Source organism: Drosophila yakuba, chromosome X (assembly GCF_016746365.2).
Source record: "Drosophila yakuba strain Tai18E2 chromosome X, Prin_Dyak_Tai18E2_2.1, whole genome shotgun sequence".
In the NCBI taxonomy this organism is placed as follows: Eukaryota; Metazoa; Arthropoda; class Insecta; order Diptera; family Drosophilidae; genus Drosophila; species Drosophila yakuba.
In genome coordinates, this window is record NC_052526.2 from 13329379 (window position 1) to 13350541 (window position 21163).

Consider the following 21163-nt stretch of genomic DNA (forward strand, 5'->3'; position numbering starts at 1 on the left):
CAACGCAATTGTGACTAGTTGTAGACTTTATATATGTATGAAACTGAAAAGCTCGACTCAATTATGTGAACAAGCCGCGCTGCTTGAGCTTGTTAAGCATTTTTTTTTATATTTATTTCTTTTATTTGTTTCTTTTTTTGTTTGCTACTTGCTACTTGAGCTGTTTGTTTTTTTGTTCAGCTCTTTTCATCTGGGATCTTTTTTTGGTTCGCTCTTGACGGCGGGTCATGCAATAGGTCAATCATTTGAATTGTCTTTAAGTGTTGTAAGTTGAACTGTGAAGAGATCTCTGGGGCATTTGCAGTGGCGAGGGGGGATCGGTCAGTTTGTTGAACTGCAGTCATCCAACCAAGTGACTCAACTGATTTCATGAGCATGCCCAGTATGCTGGTATGCGTATTAAAAGTTACTACTTAATTGCTGCCGTACTCCAGTTAGATATTCCAGTTTACAGTTCTATTCAGTTACTTTTGAGTAGTTCATTTTCAAATGTTAATTGAATTCATACCCATGTGTTAATTTGTGTCAACGAAAAGTGCAACCCTTTGCCGCGTGGGTCAAAAAGTCAAGCAATGAGACAGCGAAATACCAGGATATTCCCATCGGGTCAAAAACTTAACCCCCTGTTGGCCAAAGCAGTCTGAAACTGTCCATTGGCAATGACACATTAAGCGTAGTTCAACCCCGATAAACTGCAAAAACAGCAAACAGCTAACAGCAAACTATGCACCCAAACAAACTGGTCGGCGGGCCAATAAATTGTTGGCCAAGTGGCAGGAAAGCCGCCACAGGATACCCCCAGGATGCCAGGATGCCAGGATGCCAGGATGCCAGGATACCAGAATGGTGGAAAGTGGGCAGCCAAGCGGTAAAGCACGACGTCTGTCGCCATCGCTCGACACCATCGAAACTTGGGCTATACCGCTTACCTTTATACCATTTCCCTTTACCTTTAAATTTACCTTTACCTTTACCGCTTTAGTTAGCGTTCTGGCAGCGAGGCGGTCACCTGAAACGGTTGCCCAAGACAACAGCCAAATGGCCAGACAACAGCTGCTCGGCCACGCCCCTTCAACGCCCACACAGTCACGCCCCCTCTGAACGGAATTCGCCCATTTGCAAGTTGAACGATTTGTACATTTGTCCTGATGACTTGTTTTCCACAGGGTATCACATACCTAAAAGGGCATGCTCAATACTTACTTAAAATGGTGTTAGGTTAAGTTAAGTTAGGAAACATAACAATGAAACGCAAACAACAAAGTGAATGAACTATTTTGGTAAATGCTTTCTTTTAAAATGCTTTAAAATTTCCAGGGTATTTGGAGCTTCTTTATGTGCTGTGTGTCTGCTTTTTGACTTGGCATTTTTGAAGCAGCTGCTACTTTATGTTACTTCTTTCAACGTTCCCAGCTCGACACCACTTAACCCCAAAGTGCACTGATAGTTTTAGGGTTGACTTGGCTTCACTTAACTCGCCCGCCCCCCCTTTCTGCCAGTGTAACCACCTCGTGGAGATTTTCCTTTGCCTTTGCCAGCCATTCATAGCGATAGAAATCTGTATGGAAAATGCGGCAAGAAGTGCCAGGATATGGCTGCTGATGACTCATCAGCCCGGCTAAAACACACAAACAAACACATGGACACACACACACACACAAACTGCTTTGCATAAATGCGGATGGGGGTGTGTGTGTGTGTGTGTGTAAGTTGAGCTCCATTTGTGCATTACTTTTTGGGGTTGCAAAATAACAAAATGCCGTAGCATACTTTTTTGCGCGCCCACTGAGAATAAAGGGAAGTGGACACAGTGAGGGCAGATTTATATACATACACACATAACCCAGTTATATACATACGTACATAAGCCTAGATACACTTCCAAAGCAGACATACATACATATACAAGCATTTAGCTGCTAGAAACTTGGGAATTAATAAAGAGCAATAAATAACTATGTGTAACTATGTAAAACTCATTACCCTGAAATAAATATATAATTTAAGAATAAGCCCAGCTCTTTGGGCGATTTTAGGTCTTCAGCTCTATTGTGGTGGCCGCGATTGTTGGCTGGAAGTAAAAGGAAAGGAGCCAGGCCAAAACCGCTTTTAGCCGGAGGGAAGTTGCCTCTCAAAGAGGGGAAAACCAGAGGCGAAGGGCAGGCGGGGAGGGGGAAAATTGGTGAGACGGCGAGACAGTGGACAGTGGAGTGGCGGGGGTTGAGGGCTGGAGGGGTGGGGAGTGTATGCTCAGACCAAAGTTAAACAAAAGGAGCAAAATGTGTATTAGGTCTAAGAAAGCCGCATCCTGCACTCAGCCGCAAATAATTATACCCTGAGCAACAGGTGCAATGTTTTATTAGCCATCTAAGCATATTTATCGATCAAACAATATAATAAATACCGGAAATATTCCATTAGGTTAGCAATTTATTGCTTAATGTATGAATTGCATTTAATACTTATAATATAATAAATATTCTAGTTGTTTTCAACTTCATACAACTGCTGGCTGTATTTCAATTTATACAATTTGATGACTCTCCCTAGAACATTTAAATTAATTAGCTCGTTGCTTGCATTTCATTACCCAAATTAGTCACGTTTTCCACATTCCCGTGAGACTTTAGGGTACATTGCCTTTCGGCTTGGACTTTTTCTTTTCGAATGCCGAATGCCGAATTAATTCCGTGAATTTTGTCGGCGGCCAAATGGCAAAAAACTTTAAATGGCCTGCGGTTCTATTTGCTGTATTTTATTTTATTTTAATTTTTTTTTTTTTTTTCGAGGGGGTTGGAAGTCGAGGAACTGCCGTCAAGGGTTGGACCCACACAGTCCATTTGTGTGTTTGGGCTGGTGGGAAAACAGCAGAAAGCTTTTTCGGCTAACAGCGAATCGGGAAATCCAGCTGAAGAGGAAATTGGAATTGAAATTCGCAAGAAACTGGGCGTATTCGCCTCATCTTCGTCAGCTTTGTTGACATTTTGTGCATGTCAAACGAGCAATGACACCGAACAGCACTACAGTGGAACCTCAACCTAACTCTTCTGCTTGCTGTGAATTGCTTTTAAAGCCAGGTGACAAATTGTGGAGCATTGCCTGTATGTCGTAATAAAAAAAAAGGAAAAAAAAAGGAAAAAGGCGGGACATCGCAGAGCGGAAGTGGGGAGAACGGTGGCGTCTCCAAGGTATCAACATACTATGACAACAATGCAAGGCACGAAAATAGGACATTGGGCAGCCCGAATGAACTGGGTGGAAACGAGGCTCATTAATGGCCGACTAACATGCAAACAACAATGTATTTTTTTATAGTTCGATGGAGGGCCCGAAAAAGGAGCAGCGGGGCAATGCAGAAGGGGAAAGGGAGCCTTCTGTGACCTGTGACCCCTGGCATGGCAACCAGCTAATGGATGGCCCCAGAAGAGCGAGCGAGTACGCAAATTAGGTGTGACAACGACCCGAGGGAACACAAAACCAAACATAAAAAAAGGGAAAAGAAATGGTAGCACTACTAACTGAGAAATCCCTCAGCTGTCCAGCTTAATAAAGTTAACTAAATAATTCCGCTTTTGTGTGACAAATTGGCTGATTCCACGAAAATATTATGCACACACAACTAATTTGACATGTTCGCGTAAGTACAATATTATGTGTTTCAGAAACGCGAATTCTTTAGCATCTTTTTAGCACTACTACTACATGACAGCAAACTTAAGTAGAGCATACAAATAAGTTGCAGACATTTTGCAATTCTTGTAAGCGCAAACTTTTCGTGATTATTGTGCTTTACTTTGCGCTTTTTGATCGAGAACGAACAACAAAAATAAGAAAAAAAAAAAAGAACATTAAAGAACATAAAAAACAATTGACATTGTCGTGCCCTTCTGCTGGTTGCCCAATCAGTTCGTCCATCTGCCGAAAATGAATGACATCAAGTGAAATAAAGTAAAATTACAACAGACACGCAGTGGCATTGAAGATGAACGTTGGAGCATTTGGGGCACTATCTGAATCACCGGAACATTTGGGCAATCATCAAGACTTCAAGTCGCAGCAAATTAGCTTCTGGCGATCGGTAGTAATTCTTCAGATCTGTTTTCTTTTCTTCCATCGAGGTTGCTCAAGTTCAAGTGGACTCCCCATATACTCGTATTCCCATCTACTTTATATATATCTATATCTATATATCTATAGATTTTTCCAATGGCTTTTGATTTGACTCATCACATCAACGATGTCAAATGTCAGTTATGTGTCTGTCGATGCGTTTTCAATTGCAATTATAGCAGATTAAGAGCTCAATGTGTGCTTAGATGTGCAGAGAGCGAAATAAGGAATAATATTATAATTAATAGTTGTGAATTTTGGTATATAAGCAGTAATTGCCAAAATACGCACACATACCAAAAATCAGCCACTATCTTAAGTTATATATTAATAATATGCCTATTTTCGCTGAGTGCATGGGGCAACTCTTATTCTATTGATTTGCGAAAGCGAAGGGAGTGGGGGGAGCGAGGGGAGGCTAAAACCAGATAGAAAAGGATTAGACGGGAGCAACAAACGCTTTTAGCAAAAACAAACAGCAGCGGAGTTGCCACGTGCCACGTTTCAGAAGGAGGGGATCCAAAACAGGGGGGTGTGGGGCGACTTGTTGGCCAGAACTGGGGGAATGGAGAAGGGGGAATGGGGAATGGGAAACGGGGCAGGACGATGACTCATCCAGCGAGGCATAACTCCACTGACTGAATTGAATGAAAACGCAGCCACCTAAGGGGCAATGTAGAGGGGAACAACCAGGTTTGTACTTAACATCTGACATGAAACACAACACGAGACTCTAGGTACTGTGGCATAACTATACGCAAACTATATGAGTTTATAAAAAGAGAACCTAAATCAACTTTTTCAGGAGCAGAACTCCTTGGTAAGATTTCTTTTGTTATGACAAGCTGATTTTTCAAATGATTTTTTAAGCATCAGCTGGCAGTGGCATTCCAAAAGTATGGATTCCACTGTGCAGGGGGAGTGGAAAGGGGTTGAACCCCCTGAAACCTGGAAGGGTTGCACCCGCATTCCAATACACACACACAGACACACACACAAATACACACCCACACACTTGAATCGAATGAATGGAGTTCCTTTCTCCTGAAGTTGAACTTTTTTTCCGCTTTATGTTGCAACAGGATGCCGCAGCATCATGTTGTATGTTGTATGTTGCATGCAAGGGAATGGGTTTTGAGTAGACGTCTAACGACTTGCAAATATTGTCTGTGTGTTGTACATATTTAAAAAGCCGTTTTTGGTTTTACGAGCTATAAAAGATGATGACTATGATGCGGATTGTGTGGGAATTTAGGAAAAGGCTTAGGAGTTTAGACTTTAGGGAGAAGTTGTCCCAGTGGCATGTTGAATGAGCAGAGCTTTTAGGTTTAGGCTTTGCTTTTGAATGGAAAATGCTAGAACGATACTGCAAATAAAGACTTCAATATACTTTGAATATTAAACAATGCAGCAAATAAAGACTTGAATATACTTTGAATATTAAGCCAAGTAAATATCTTGTTTGCTTCCAAAGAAAATGTTATTTTTAGCTACATTTTCTATTTAGTTCAATCATTTCCAAATATTTTGGATAACTGCGTGCCTAAACTGTGCCCAATACTGTCTCCATTTATTGGCCATTTGTGTGGCATATGTGTGTGCATGTTGGCCAGTTAACTACCATATTAGCCCCCAATTTCGATGGCAAGAGCGTTTTCCGCCCAAGGGGCATCCCCAAATTCACGCTTGCCATCCCTCTCGCACACAAATCGATGGCGCAGGATATATACACTGAGAGAGATTTGAGAGATTGTGTTAGCATTAAAAAGTGATGAAAAAGGCCAACTCTTGTGAATCAAAAGTATAAAATAATCAAGGGCATTGAACCGACAGGCAAATGTGCCCAATTATAAATGAAATGTAATATGTTAGATTCATTTCTCCCAGTGTGGCTTCTGTTTAGATATCGTTTCAGACGATGCTTCCGTTTGCGACAGCCAAATCAATATAAACCCAAACATTTGGTGACTCCAAACGGAAGGCATTCCGGTGCAAAAAGAACATGGAAACGGGTGGAGTAGATGGGCCAAAGGAGACACCTGTGGCCACACCTGGACCGGAAGTGGCGGGATCTAAAAATATGTTGATATCATTTTTGGGTTCTCATATTCTCGCATTTAAATTCTCAACGTTGTGCAACGTCATTAAAGTCACGAAACTCGAACGAGAAGCGAGTGAAAGACAGAAACCCAGAAAGCCACTCATTCCGTGGGTAATTGTTATGTGCGTAATGTTTCTGGTTCCCCCAAACTGGGGCTCCACTGTAACATATATAAAACCATAAAAGGGTTAAAGAGTGCTCGAGCCACCGTTAGAGAAGACGAAGAAGAAGAAGTCGTCGGCAAAAGAAGAAAGCTAGTCGAGAATCATGATCGTGAAATGCACTACGCAAAGTGAGAAAACTTTGGGAAAACCTACAGAACAGAGTTCTCAACTTTTTCTGCTTTTAGTTTTTGGTTTTTGGATTTTGGATTTTGAACACAGGCAGACAGGTTCGTTATACCTGGACTTTAATCTTGGGCCAGAGATCTGAGTGCAAGCTTTTATGATTTATTTCGTCGTGCGGTGAATTTCAACTGCAGAATAATGTCGCAATGGAGCAGAACCCGAGATCTTCTGGGTTATTTAAGTAGATAAGCAACTTCATGTATGACAGATTGATGTTGAAGTTTAATTGCAGCCACTCGAAACGTTCTTCATGGTTTCATGTCTTCACTTTGGTAATTTTGTAATACAATTACGAGCTTTGAGAGGATTTAATAATCAATCTTCTAAGTACAGCACTTATTACCCTCGAACAATGAGTCATACAGCGTTTTTGGTAAATGAATAAGTATTATCTGCATTTACTTTCCACCCTGCCAAGCAATACAAATGATATAGGAAGCCCTGCTCCCATTACTCGTTATGTCTTATTCCGTTCGCTGTCGCAGTTCATCGATTTTCTTCAATTCGGCTGCATTAAATATGCTAAGATTCGCTTCGATTTCCACACCCTTCTTCCAATTTCCCTTCCACTTTCCCTTCCCCGATTATTTGTTAATTCTTCATATGCGCAATAGCCAAAATAAGTCGGAAGAAGCCGAATAAATGACAAAATGGCAAGTCGAGACAACAACGACAATGGAACGTGTCGTCATCAGTTGACTTCCACCGCCCACCGCCCAACGCCCACTGTAACCTTTCACCCCTCGCCCAGTTTTCGCCCTTTGCCCAAAAAGTTTGATTGATACGCATGAATCATGCTTGCGACGGGAAGTACAGTCGAACATGGCTATGCTGAGCCACTGGACACAGAGTTGCTTTTCAGAGCACGAGCAGTGTGACCATGCTGTCAAGAAATTCATCATATGCTTGCATATATTTAAATAATTTATTATGCCTTGCACATCTACCTTCCTCTTAAGCAGGTTTCACCGTACTCAAGCGTTTGCCAAGTCACTTGATGACTCCATCACTTTGGGGTTGCAATTTCGGGATTTTAATCGGACTACTTAAGAACTGAATTGTTCAGTTGCAGTTTTTCCCTTGATTTTGTATTTTTTTTTGTATTTTTTTGGGGGTGGTAAAGGCAAAGCTGGCGCCAAGCTGACGAGACAAAATCATTAGGGAAACATGAAGCTAAAATAACAAAATTAACGAGGGGGAGTCGCCAAACGAGCGGGTGAGAGGGTGGGCCACCAAGTGGAGGAATGAAGGAAAATAACATTCAAGGACATGAACTAGTAGCGACAGCTTTTGAAGGACTTTGTGCAGCGTGGTGTGAAAAATCAATGAGCCTTCAACTCCACTCGCTTCTTCATATTTTTATCTCTGTTTATCACCCCAGCAGCTGCCACACTGCGTATGTGGAATATATACTGGGTTTACAAGGCTACAAGGATAAAGGATACTATTCTAATTGCCTGCTTTATGTTAAAGCTCTATTAAAATGGGTATAACACATTAATATATGTACAAACATTTTCCACGGCCCATGAGGCAATCGAAAAAGCTGTGCTTCATTTCTCAAAGCATCAAACAAAAGAAAAGCAAGGTATTTGGTATTTGTCTGCTTTAAAGGTAATATGACTGTCATGGCTCCCACACATGCATAAACATAAAGAAAAGAAAAAAAAACTGACAAAACTAGTTTTTCTTCAAAGTTCAAGCAAACAACTTTTCAAAACCAAATGGCCCAAGTTTTAACTTCTTTTTTTTTTTTTTAGCTACACTGCTGAGCCTAAAACCTTACAAATTCAAGGGCACTTGAGAGAATACCTTAAACTTTTTACATGTTTAAAGTGTTGACAATAGGGAATTGAGAGGTTTAAATAACTGAGCTTTAACCCGTTCCAATTGAACTGCTTAACCCCAGACTGCCCCGAAAACAAGAGAAAAAGGCGAGGCACAAGCAATATGGAAATAGTTTTTCGTTTGAAAGAGCGAAGAAAAAAAGCTAAGAAAACGGGAAAGACAAAGAAAAAGGGAAAGTAATGCGCGGATATAGACGTATATTTCCCTCAAGGGAAACTTTGTAACACTAATGAAATGATAAATGATTAGAAAACACGTTTCTTGATTTCAGTTTTCTGCTCTTCATTTCAAATGGATTAATCATCTTCATCGATGCGTCAGTTCAGTTGGTTCTGTTTTCTGCCCAATGATTTAATACAATCAATTGAAATGGGTCTAGCGAAATTCTGACTCATTTGACTAAAGTCTTAAAGAGGCAGCAAAAATATGAAAATAAAATTCTGTTGCAGATAAACACGGAATAAATCACGGGAAAGAAATAAAGAACCAAAGTATTTATGAAACTGCACCTGTAAAGTATAATGATGACTCAAAATTATTACCCTGACTTCAATTATATAGATTTCGATCCTATGGGGTCGTTTGTTACTTCAATCATTGAATCATTAACATATTGTAATAGCTAAAAATAACGGCGTTATGCATTTTCCGCTGCTGCAACAGCAACAGGCGCATTTTCACAGCAGCAGAGTAGCGACAGAAAAAGCAAAAAAGCAACAAATGCGACATCAGACATCGTACATCGTACAGCGGCCAATGACAACAATAAAAGTGTGTCATGCTGAATCACGGAGGCGTATAGATAGATATAGATGTGGATATATAGATAGAATGCACCGCACAAACAAAAAAAAAAAAGGCATGCACCCAGATACTGATGTAATGCAAACGCAGAAAAAAGTCGAGTATGCATATAATTTAATTGCGGCCTGAATTGGGATTTTAAACACTTCAAGAAAATACAACAGCATTATGTTAAACCAATGGTATGCTCTTGAATATAATATTTATTTCGGCTTAAATATCTCAGCGTTTCTTTGTTAGTTTCACAATCAAATCAAATAACTTAATCTGCAAGTGCCAACACTTTTTCTCTCTGTGCATTGCGACCAACACAAGGCAGCCAGCATAGCAAAATGATTATGAATTAAAAGTGGAAGGAAAAAATGCTAGTAATTTCAGCTTATTACATGCCTAAGATAAAACATGAAAATTGGACAGCAATTTCCGTTTCATGCCCACGCTGTTTGCATTGTAATAAAACTCTTTCGTAATTACAAAATGCCCATAGACTTTCGAATTATTAAATCGAAATCCTTGTGGCTTATTTTAATCGACTGATGAAATCAAATAGTTCGTTTTGCCCACTTATCAATTTGATTACTGTGCATTACTAACTATGTAGATGTAATCCACTGGCAACTAACTATAAACAAAGGTAGTAAACATTTTCGATTGTAGATGGCGCTTGAAATGAGAATTTGTGGTGCATTAAAAAATTCTCGAAAAATTCACTGAAAATTCCATGAAAAAACTGTTAAATATTGTCCGGTAAAATTACGTAATACTTAGCCGGCACAGTTGAGTGAATTTCTTTTTTTTTTATTCACTCTTCTTCTATAATTTGGTTCCACTTCGTTTTGGTTAATATTCTCAACGTGCTTGACCATCCGGTCAAACTGGTTTTCTGTGATATTACCGCTTTTCGAGTCTGATATTTTTTTTATTTTCTAACACTGTACCCAAACCACTTGCTGTGACAGAGCGGGATAGTGATATATGCATATATAGATATAGGTATGGGTATGGGAAGAGAGCGAGAGGGGGAGGGGGAGAGAGGGCCAAAGGAAAAGCGCACACATTTCCCACTATTAACCCATTTTAGTTTCGTACGTGTAAAAATAAACAACACACAATTTTCCCATTCCTTCTGCTTCTTCTTGTTTTTTTTTTTTTTTTTTTTTCTTTCATTTATTCTTAGTATTCTCGCACATTTCTCACGTTCTGCACTTGTGTGTGTGTGTGTTTTGTATTTGTGAGTGTGTGTGTGTGTGGCTGGCATTCGGCCATCTGTTGCTATTCTGCCAACGTCGACTGCGCTGCTGCTGCGCTGCTTGCACTTGTTGCCAATTTTTTGAGTTGCACTACAGTGAACATCAACTAATAAGTAACTACATCTGTGAATTTATAATACATATCTGAATATGCACATCTACAATTGGATTTTAACAATCAGTTGGATTTTCTATGCACTTGTATTAATAAATTAGGGCATTTTTCTATAAAAATATGTTTTTTTCACTGTGTTTTGTCGAAATGGAAATGAGGAAGCAACTATTTTACACCACAGTCCCATTTCACAGGCTCTTTTGGAATTTCCCGATAGCACGCGGCTTGTCTTCTCCACTTTTGTCCATGTCCACACCCCGCAATGAGGTCATGCCATCATCATCATCATCATCATTATCATCATCATGATGTTCATCATCATTATCATTATCATCATCATCATGATGATGTTCATCATCAGCAGCCACTGTTTGCCCTTTGTGCACAAAAATGTTAACTTCGAATTCCGCATTTGCCAAGGGAATGACTCAATTCCACTGCACTGGTCACCAAGTATAAGTACCATGGTCTACTAGAAAGCAATGTGATCCATATCCATATTCAAGCTGAATATGAATAAAACAACCGAAACGAAACGTGTTTAGGAAACAGGTTGAAATCGCATTTGTGTTACTATATTACTCAGGGTAACAGAAATCACTTCACTTCCTCAACGAAACACAGGCATCGTCACACAAATAAAACAAGTAAATGAAACCAAATGAAACTTCTAAACACATTTAGAAACCATGTATTTTTGGACATTTCGGTGACAAAAATAGCGCAAGCACAAGAACAAAGCCATGTGTTCGATGTACGGAACATTAAATACCCTATAAAGTGGGATTTGAGCAGAAGATATTATTTGTAGCTTTTATGTAATAATATTGTAGCTAAATCATAACACAGCAGCATAGCATAAACTGTGTTTTATTTTCCATTTATATGTGTTTATGCGAGTTTCCATCAATTAGTCGCGGTCTTTTGGAGATCAAAACTGTTTTTTTAGGCCAAACTATATCGAGTTGCCTGAAAATGTGCTGCCTGCTGTTTCTGCCGTTTCTCAAATGAGTTAAAAATACACGTGACGACGCGAAATATTTCGTAAAAAACAACCCGTCTAGAAAAACAAGGCTGAAATAGATAAACAAAAAATGCGTTTGGATGGTAGGATAGAGGGAACTTTGTAGACGCGACTGCTTAAATTTGATTTATGTGAATTAAAGCACGGGGGCCATGTACATAAAAATATATAGACAAAAAGGCAGATATAAAAGAGAGATCCTAACTAAACGAGCTAATTCTAAAAGATCTCTGCGCTTTTCCCTTTAGAACCTTGCGCTACATTTGATGATATTTCATATATCAGATACAGATACAGATACAGATACATATTAAGATACATATATATCTTTAGTTGACTTACTCTGGCTCGGGTTGTCCATCGGCTTCGCACTCGATTATGAATGGATTGTCAATTTCCTTGTTCTGTTGCGCTACTTTGAAGAGCAGTTCTCCGGGTGCCGGTTGTTTGGTGATTCTTGGTGGGCGATTGCCTGGAAAAATTCGAGGGAGCGAACGATCGATGAGCATTGGCTTTCAGCTTCCAGCTTACTAATTGATCGCATAAATTGAAGATTTTCCCCCCCGTCTTTTAAATGCTTTGCGTATTTATAGCACTGACTAATTTTTTTTTGGGACACGCTTGGGGAATACGCGGCATTATGTTTTGGTATATATCTCAAGTGATTAAGTGATCTATGATCTGCATTTCAAAGCAGTTCTATAAATTGAGGCCCCAGTGAGTTATCAATTACCTTTGTAGCTGGAATTTCCTTATAAAATTAAATTCCTAAAAATATAGATACCGATTTTGATGGCTTACCTTTGCTTTCTGCACTGCCCGCACACAAAAGAGCCACTAATAACGCGGCCAGTATCGTTGACTGCCGCCACATTTTGGTCGTTTGGCTCTCCGCTCGCCCCCTCGAGTGTGTGTTTCGTTTTGGTTTAAACTTTTATTTGTTTTTTGGTTGCCTTTTTCTATTATTAATTTGGCTTGGAATGTGTCTGTGTATCTGTGTGTGTGTGTCTGTCTGCTCGCTTGCCTCTTAAATATCAAACAATTTTCCCACTAATGAAAATTGCATGCGAGCCGAGCTTCTATTACTTTCTGCTGTTGCACTGCAAAAATGAGATTATGACAACGCGCTGTTGCTGCTGATAATGGTGTCTAGAACTTTACACTTTTCAATTGTGAAAATTGTGAAAATCGCGACGCGACAAGTGTGCGGGTGCGAGCGAGATGGCATCAACAAGTGGGTGGCTTGGGTGCTGGGCGGTAAACGCTTATGGGGCACGTTTCATCTCATGTCTGCAAAGAAAGTGGAAAGAGTGGAAAAGAAACCATGAGTAATGCGATTATTTAACTTGATTTCAACGAGAAAAGTGTTCGCCTAATGACTGCCAGATGTCTCATCAGAAACTCTTCTTTGTTCGCGCGAATTTCCCCAACTAATATTTTTTTTTGCTCACTTTCAGAAGCACGCAATACAATGCGGTTGAGTAATAATAATAATATAAAGCTTAAAACTATGGGAAAAATGGTATATTTCTAACGAATATCGAACTTTAACTTGACTGAAAAAGAAACACTATATTTATACGAATAATCAAAGGCAGGAATTTAGCTAAAAATGTGATGATGATTTTGGAAATTTTGCCGAAAATCGCTTTTTTGTCATTTTGCGACTATATACATATGTATATCAGTATTTTTATCAGTTCAAAAATTCAAACCGATTGGAATTTAAGTAACGTGCTTAACGAGGTATGACATTCCATAATTCGACCAGTATTTCTAATGTTTTGATCAAAATACGAATTATTTTGTGTATCAAAAGATAGAGCAAAAATACTGCTTATAGTTTGAGTAGCATACAAATAGAAAAAAATCTGTTGTCAAAGAAGTTTTAGATTAATTGTTGTAACTAATGCTTTTATTCATTCGGAATCATTAGCCGCACAAAGGCAAACAAAAGGCCAAAATACAAGAGCACAGTGAAGAAAAACAAACGCAGACGAAACGAGAAATCGATTATTGCGAATTTATTACTTTCGCGACGATATTTGCCTTGGGGGACAGTGAAAACAAATGCCGAGGAAGTGGCCAAGAGAACTGTGACAATTGGTAAATGAAGTGCACCAGAAAGCCAGAAAACAAGAAAACCAGAAAACAAGAAAACAAGAAAACCAGAAAACCAGACGCACAAACGTCAATGAATCAATATGTAGGTATAGTATAGTATATGTAGGTATAGTATGGCTATGGACCCATTGGGGGCTATGCGAGGTAACGTCATAGACCTGGTTAGAAAATGTGCCAGGGCAGTTAGCATAAAAATAGTTCAAAAGGAGATGGAAAACAAGTTAAAACGATGGTGCAACTCGCAAGCGGAATACCCTTTAAAACGCATAATGCATTGCTACCCTTTGATTCGCATAATGCATTGCTACCCTTTAATTCGCAGAATGCATTGCTACCCTTTAAAACGCATAATGCATTGCTACCCTTTAATTCGCAGAATGCAATGCTACCCTTTAATTCGCAGAATGCATTGCTACCCTTTAATTCGCAGAATGCATTGCTAAATACAGGTACATTTTAGTTTCGAGAAAGTAATTTAAAAAGTACTTGAAATAAATGCTGCATAATGAATACTTTGCTAACTAAAACTGCTCTTTTCAATCCTTGAAAACTTTCACTTTGCATTCAAGTCAAAAACACCCCACAGATACCGCTTATTTCGATCAAAACAAAGGGTTGGAAAATCCCCCGTGTGCTAATTGAATTAGCGATTTTCCATTGACAGGTGCCAGTGCCGCAGCCATAGTCCGTATTTTTCTGCGCTATTCTCCGCCGTAGCCTCTTCAAACAGACTAAAATGCTGAACTGCATCGGACGTCCCACGAATTCCGTTCAGCTTCTGTTTCCGTGTCGGATTTGGTTTTGGCTTTGGAATTGCTCCCTGATCTTGTGGCTAGTGGATAGTGGTTATATCGTGGCTGTGGTGCAATGAGCCACCAGCAATTCCAACACCATCATCATCATCATCATCATCAGCACATCCATCAGGTGCAATCGGAATCGCAGTTGGAGCAACGCAGCTCCGATTTGGAGCCAAATCGCAGCAGGAATACGGATCGCCTTGGATCCTCTATGGATTTTCGAAACCTATGCCAGCGCATCGATGTGGACAGTTTGAAAGGTAAAGGTTCACTTTTCGAACAAGGTCTTTATAGAAAATCAAAGGCTAGATTCTTCCTTAACTTTATATATAACATATATCTTCGTTTCCATAGCCAAATTGCCGCAACTGAAGTTGCCCAAATCGCTGCCCAAGTTGCGTGGTCGCAAGATATTTCGCAGCTCCAAGAGCGGATCCAATGCAGCGGGCGGTACAGCAGAAGGTGGATCCTTGAAAGATGGCCCAGGAGGAGGAGCAGTGCAGCAGTCGCACCTCCAGGTGGCGGCCCATTCGCAGCAGTTCATCAACCGAACGCCGCAGAGGATCTCCACCATCAGTTCGCTGATGTACGAGGGTGAACAGGAGGAGATGCGTGCAAATCTGGGACGAACACAGCCGGGCACGTATCGAAGTGCTGGTAGTCTGGATGATGATTACTATGCGCAGGCGGGCAGCGGCGGGGAACGAGCTTCGCGACCCATTAGTCCCATTAGAATGCCAGTTGCTGGTGTGGATTGTGTGGATGTCAGCAGCTCGTCGCCGCCCGGTGGAAGTGCACGCACCACGTTGACCCAACGCCTGCAGAGGGGCTACAAGAGTCTCAGCGAACTGAGGATCAAGCACATCTTTGCCAAGCAGACGACGGTGCGCAGGGACAACATCGAGGTGGATCGCTATGTGGAGCAGTATGAGCGGGAATTGAAATCGGAGAAACTGGCCAGGGAGCGCAGGGATCGCGAGATAGCCGAGAACTATGACATCAAGATCAAGACCTTGGCGGGCACACGGCAGAACACCTTCGACGACGACGATGTGGAGCACGAGCAGTTCGAGCGGGGCAAGATGAGCCACGAGACGGATGAGAGCGGCATGGAGGCGACACCACCATTACCAAGTCGCCGCAAACCCGGCATAGCTGCCACCAGATTCGCCAAGGTCAGAAAGCCACCACTGGAAATGGAGGAGCAGCAGCAGGCAGTGGGCGATGTGGAGGAATCTCCGCGTGCTAATCCACCACAACCACCACGTCCCAGTAGCTATAAGCAATTGCTCAACAAGTTGCCCCATCTGCCCAGTCTGCCCAATCTGTCCCAGTTCTCCAGGAGCAAAGCGGAGACCACAAAGACAGCGGAAAATGCTGACGCAAATAATGCCAGCAGCAGCAAGCTGAGCATAAGGCAGAACATCAAGAGACTTAGGAAGTCCATCAAACGACCGAGCAGGGTTAAGTCCAAGGCCGCAGCTCCAGACTCCGATGACGAGGATCAGGTGGAGGAGGCCGCGCCGGAGAAGACCAAAGATGGAGCAGCCAGAAGCTCCACTGCAAATCTGCGCGCTCGTCTCAGTCGTTTCGCATCCACGGAGCAGCTGCAGCAGCGCTGGCGTAAAAGCTTCCAGGGCGCCAAGGAACCCAAAGAGTTGGAAACAAAAGCAGAAGGTACTGGTGCTAATGGTGCTACTGGTGCTGCAGCTGCTGGCGCAACGGGAGTGCTGGGCGGGCTGCTGGTGGGCAGCCAGCTGGAGAAGACGCTGGCCAAACTGAACGAGAAGGTGCACCAGCTCAAGTTTTTTCAGCGTAACGCCAGCAATCAAAACGCGACAAGGTGCCAGCAGCCGAAACCCAATACGGTGGGTCACGAACCGATCGAGATCGATGATGATGAGCTGGAGGCCACCTACCATCGCAGCGATAGCCTCGAGGATGAGAACGGGAACAACGATGACAGCGGCGAGGATATATCCGCTGAGGAGGCATTTGGCCAGATCCAGGAGGAGGACGAGGAGGATCACAGTCCGGCTCAGGCGAAGCGGAACAACGTATCCGTATCGGGAGTTGCGTCCGCCCACGCTGCTCGCCAGATGGCAAAGCTGGCTGAGATTCAGGCAGCGTCGAAGAGCGGAGCGGCTGCCTGGAGCAGCGAATCGCTGGAGGAGATCGCCGACGAGGATTACCCCAGGGTGCTCATCCATCAGGATCACTCCGATGCCTACGAATCCACGCTGATCATAGCGGTGGCCTCGAAGGGCAGCTCCTTGTCCCCGGGCATCCGCAGTTCCGGACTTAAAAGTTCTTCAGCAGCTGGTGCAAAAACCTCGCCCCATCCGGAGATCAGAATTTCAACATCGGGACCACAACGCTTGTCCTACTCTCCGGGCAATCCCAGTGCCCCTCCAGACTCAGTGACCAAGAGATCTCCATCGCCGGAATTTAAAACTCCTGCTGGTGGCTCCAAAATCGCGCCATCGGAGGCCAGTGCTTGGCTGCCCAACGAGCAGATCATCGCCGGCTTCAAGGAGCAGACATCATGGCCAGCTCCAGCTTTGTACAAGCCCAAGAGCATCGATATATTCGAGGCGTCGGCCGGAGGATCAGCGGCCTTTGCCGATTTCGATGAGGCTTTGAGAAATGCACCCGTTTTGAGGATCAGTGCTGGTAGTAGCATCGATACCAGTGGCGAGGAGGCGGACGACAGTAGTTCCCGGGTCACAAGGATACGGGTGCAGAGTCCACAGATCGGGAACAGCAGGGAGAGCCTGATGGCGCAGGAGGAGGACGACGAAGAGGCGGACCGAGATTCGGAGGAGGAGCAGGCGCAAAAGGAGGAGGAGGAGGAGGAGGAGGATGGGGAGAGAGATGCCTCGGAGCGTCCGCCATCGGAATCACCGCCACCGCCGCCACTTCCACAGCGACGTCCGCCTCAGAAACGCCCTGCCACGCCTCCCATTTACGATGCAGTGCCGCCGCCGCTGCCCGTCACCAGACCACCGCCGCCTCCGCCGGTCGAAGCCATTCCATTGGTGGCGCCATCACTACCCTCCCCCGCTCCCATCAGCCGGGGTATCCCGCAGCGAAGCGCCTCCATGTCGAGACCGGCCAAGCCGCTGGTCAAGACCAGTTCGCTGCGCCTCACCTACAACGAGCAAGTGCGTCCTGGCGATGTGGGCAAGGTCAATAAGCTGATATCCCGCTTCGAGGGCGGTCGACCACGCCTCTGCCCACGGCGGATGCACAGCGAGGAGTACGAGCGCAGTGCCCAGGTCGAGGATGAGGAACCGGAGATGGAGCAAATCCTCGAGCTGCATATAAGCGAAAGACGAGTCATCGACTCGGTGACACCCACAAATCGTGCTGTGGTCATACCCCAAATCACTGTCAATAACAACAATGAGCGGCCATCGGATGAAGCGGATCCAACCGAGCGGCAGGCGATCGCAGGAGACAGCAAGAGGAGGAGGAAGCAATCCATGGAACTGGCTCTGGATCGACAGAACTCCAATTGCAGCAGATCCGAGTACGGCTCGCCACTCTCCTTCCCCAGCAGCCGGCGCAGCTCCACGCCCACCAACCTCAACGCCAATCCGAATCCCAATCCCAATCCCAATGCGAATTCGAATCCCAGTACCATTACCAATCCCAATCCCAATACCAACCAGAATCCGACGCTAATCCTGCAGCATCAACGCCGTAGCCGACGATCCATGACCCGCGATGATGACAACTTCTATAGCTTCGATAGCGACGAAGGTGAGCCATCTCACAGATGTGTTTCTACAACATTATCCTTTAACCTTATCCTTATGTATTTATCCTTTTTCAGAGAACAGCTACTACTCCATAAGTCCCTCGGGCAGCAGTCGCTATGTGGTGGAGATCTGAGCGACTAGGATGCATAATGCATAGAGCTTAAGGATCTGCGAACTTTAGTGCTTCTAACACAAATATAGACCAAAAACAACACAGACGTATCAACGTTCTTACGTATTAAAACCTTACTTAAAATCAATTCAAAATAATTGTAATGTTTTTTTTTTTTTTATAGTTTCAAAATCGTAGTTGCAGCAAAGAAATTTGAAAACTAATTTACCATGCTAACAATATGTATTCCAATCAACATAAACATTTTTTTTCTAGCTTAAGCTTTTGTTTAATAGAAAGTACAACTTGTATAACTTTAAAGAAAATAAACAAGCGACATAAGTATCGTGCAGAAAAAAGCAGATAGTTATTTAAAAAGTTTAAGTTATTCCATTCAAAAGTTAATTCCATTTGGCAGCAGATAGAAACCAGCACGTTTTGTATTTTTCGGGGTTGGAGGAAGTTGATTAATAGCGCTAAAATGCATCGGGGAGTGGAAAAGTCTGATATATGTAGGTGCCAGCTGACGCCCGAATTCACCACCATGTATATATATAAGCCATGTATGTACATACTAGGTAGGTAATATACCATATATAGGATATAGCATATAGGTAGGGGTGGTTGCGGCGATCCTTAAACCGGAATTAACTTCCCCTATCGACTCGAATCGCTGACTGAGCGCATTTTAATTGATAATTTATGCTAATTAATTAATTTGGTAAGGTCCGTGATGAGGGTGAAAGTGAATGGATGGATGCAGATGCAGAGGCACACTATAATTTTGGAACGCAACATATGGCGGCTATAAGGATAACATTTGTTAACTGCGAAGGATCACGTTTAAAACACTCTCAACATCTGCTGCCTAGTTAGTACTTTCTATAAAATTATTAACGATTGTCACCTTTTAAATGCAACTTGCATATCGAATCTATCGCAGGATTTTCTTAACTTCGCTCCAAAAAATGCAGCCTGCCATTTCACGTTTTGTTTGGCTTTTTGACTCGGATTTTCAGTGGCCTTGGCCCTTTGAATCGACTGCAATGCGGTGCCAAATACGAGTATAGTATAGTATGTGCCATATACGAGTATAGTATAGTATGTGCCATATACGAGTATAGTATAGTATGCATGTGACTTTCAAAACTAGACCCCACTTTTCCACCACCCCGATTTTCCTTTCATTCTCAGAGCTTAGTCACTTTGCTGATTCATTAGGCGGCTTAGCCTTGCCTTTTCCACTTCCAGTTTCCCTTGGCTCATCAGTGTGATCCGTGTGAGCGATTGAATGACTCTTGTGGGGTCATTTTGGGCCTTTAATCAGAGCAAATTAATAAGCCCACACACCATCCACACCATCCGCCCCCTTTTGATTAATTAAACTCTGCTTGTGCTGACTAATTTCCACCGAGCTGTGGAAAATTCAATTTTTTATTGCCATTTATGCCGCAATGGTAGTAATGTAATTTCTCGCCCTCATGCCAACGCATTAAATGCCAATAAATTCGGTGAATTAAGAATGGGCATTGTGCTACCAGCATTTTCACATTACTCAATCGTGGAAACTGTTGACTTTCGCTGGGCAATTAAGAGTTATAATGGAAAGTGGAAATCGAAATTATCCGGGGGCCACAGGCCGCAAAAGTAAATAAGTGCAAAATTGCTGACAATGATTTTAGGTAGCTGGCAAACTATATATATACTATATACTATATCCCATATCCTTTATCCAACATATATCCCAAATATCCCAATCGCCTGCCGCACAAGTATTTGTATTTTCCAACCCTCGGGAAAACAGCTGCAAGCACAGTTATTTGACACGCGACCAAACAGCAATATGCAGCCATCCAAAAGTATCTACAAAGTCGCAGAGATACGGATACACACGCCGTTAACCCCTGGTTGCCATCCAGAAACCAAATCCAGAGCCACCCCAATCAATGTGAATGAAATAAAATCCGCTTCGCTTTTGTATTTCGTATTTTTCCCTTCCTTTTATTTTTTTTATTTTTTTTTTTGTGTGTGGTCAGCATGCGAAATGAATGAATGAATGAGTAAATGAGTGAGTGATAGACGGTCGGCTGACCAAACAATATCGCGTTTATCTATCTATCTATCTATCTATAAGTTTCAAATTTAAATAAAGCATTTTAAAGAGATTAAAAAGATTTAATTAAAAAGTAATCTCTTTATGAACATTAACTATATTTTATATTTTCTATTAAACCAACTACGATTTTTTAAATAGAAATATATATGTAAACCAACTTGATCACTTAATTAAACCGCTTTTTAACCCACTAAAAAGTGAAGTTTTCCGCAATCAATCAATCACGCAAACACAATTTCCCCGCCTCGCCGACTTTTTTCCACCGCGTGCGGAAAATTCAAAAAGGAAGTGAGCAAAGCTGACGCAAAACTTTTAACCAAAACGCCGGCCGGCGGAAGGGGGGTTGGTGCGGTGGGGTTTGGGGATTGGGGTGGCATTTTCCACTGGGAGTTGCTGTCAGGTTTCCGGACCACAGACGAGAAGTTCAATGCTCCTCTGGCGGTGGCAACTTCACTCCATTCACTTCACTCCGCGGCAACATAATGCAATTTATGAAACGGGAGCTTGCCCCACCAACCAACCAAGCAACCAAGCTCCCCTCCCCCTCCCCCCCTCTGATATGCATAGCCACATATATGCATATCCTCCATTTAACCACATTTAAAGCGGGCCAACTAACGCACTAAGCGGAAGTTTTGGGCCCCACAA

The 21163-nt window shown here is 42.6% G+C and overlaps 2 protein-coding genes across 5 annotated transcripts in view; one reads left to right on the top strand and one right to left on the bottom strand.

The window, feature by feature from the left end:
- The window catches only part of LOC6525296 (neuroglian), a 38540-nt gene that overhangs the window by 11542 nt on the left and 5835 nt on the right, over positions 1 to 21163 (bottom strand). For 3 of the 4 annotated variants that reach the window (XR_006245228.1, XM_039376087.2, XM_043207145.1), the window contains exons 2-3: positions 12401 to 12889; positions 11942 to 12071 (exon numbers count right to left, since the gene is read on the bottom strand). Coding sequence is in view for 3 of the 4 variants with exons in the window: in XM_039376087.2 (XP_039232021.1) it covers positions 11942 to 12071; positions 12401 to 12473 (203 nt within the window). In the remaining variant the exon portion in view is untranslated. The remainder of the gene's footprint in view (positions 1 to 11941; positions 12072 to 12400; positions 12890 to 21163) is intronic. The other variant, XM_015190734.2, reaches the window with a different exon arrangement.
- Positions 14414 to 18761, top strand: LOC6525297 (actin cytoskeleton-regulatory complex protein PAN1). Its single transcript, XM_002101097.4, has 3 exons — positions 14414 to 14783; positions 14878 to 18288; positions 18362 to 18761. The coding sequence occupies exons 1-3, from the start codon at positions 14591 to 14593 to the stop codon at positions 18418 to 18420; spliced, it is 3663 nt and encodes a 1220-aa protein (XP_002101133.1). The 5' UTR covers positions 14414 to 14590; the 3' UTR covers positions 18421 to 18761.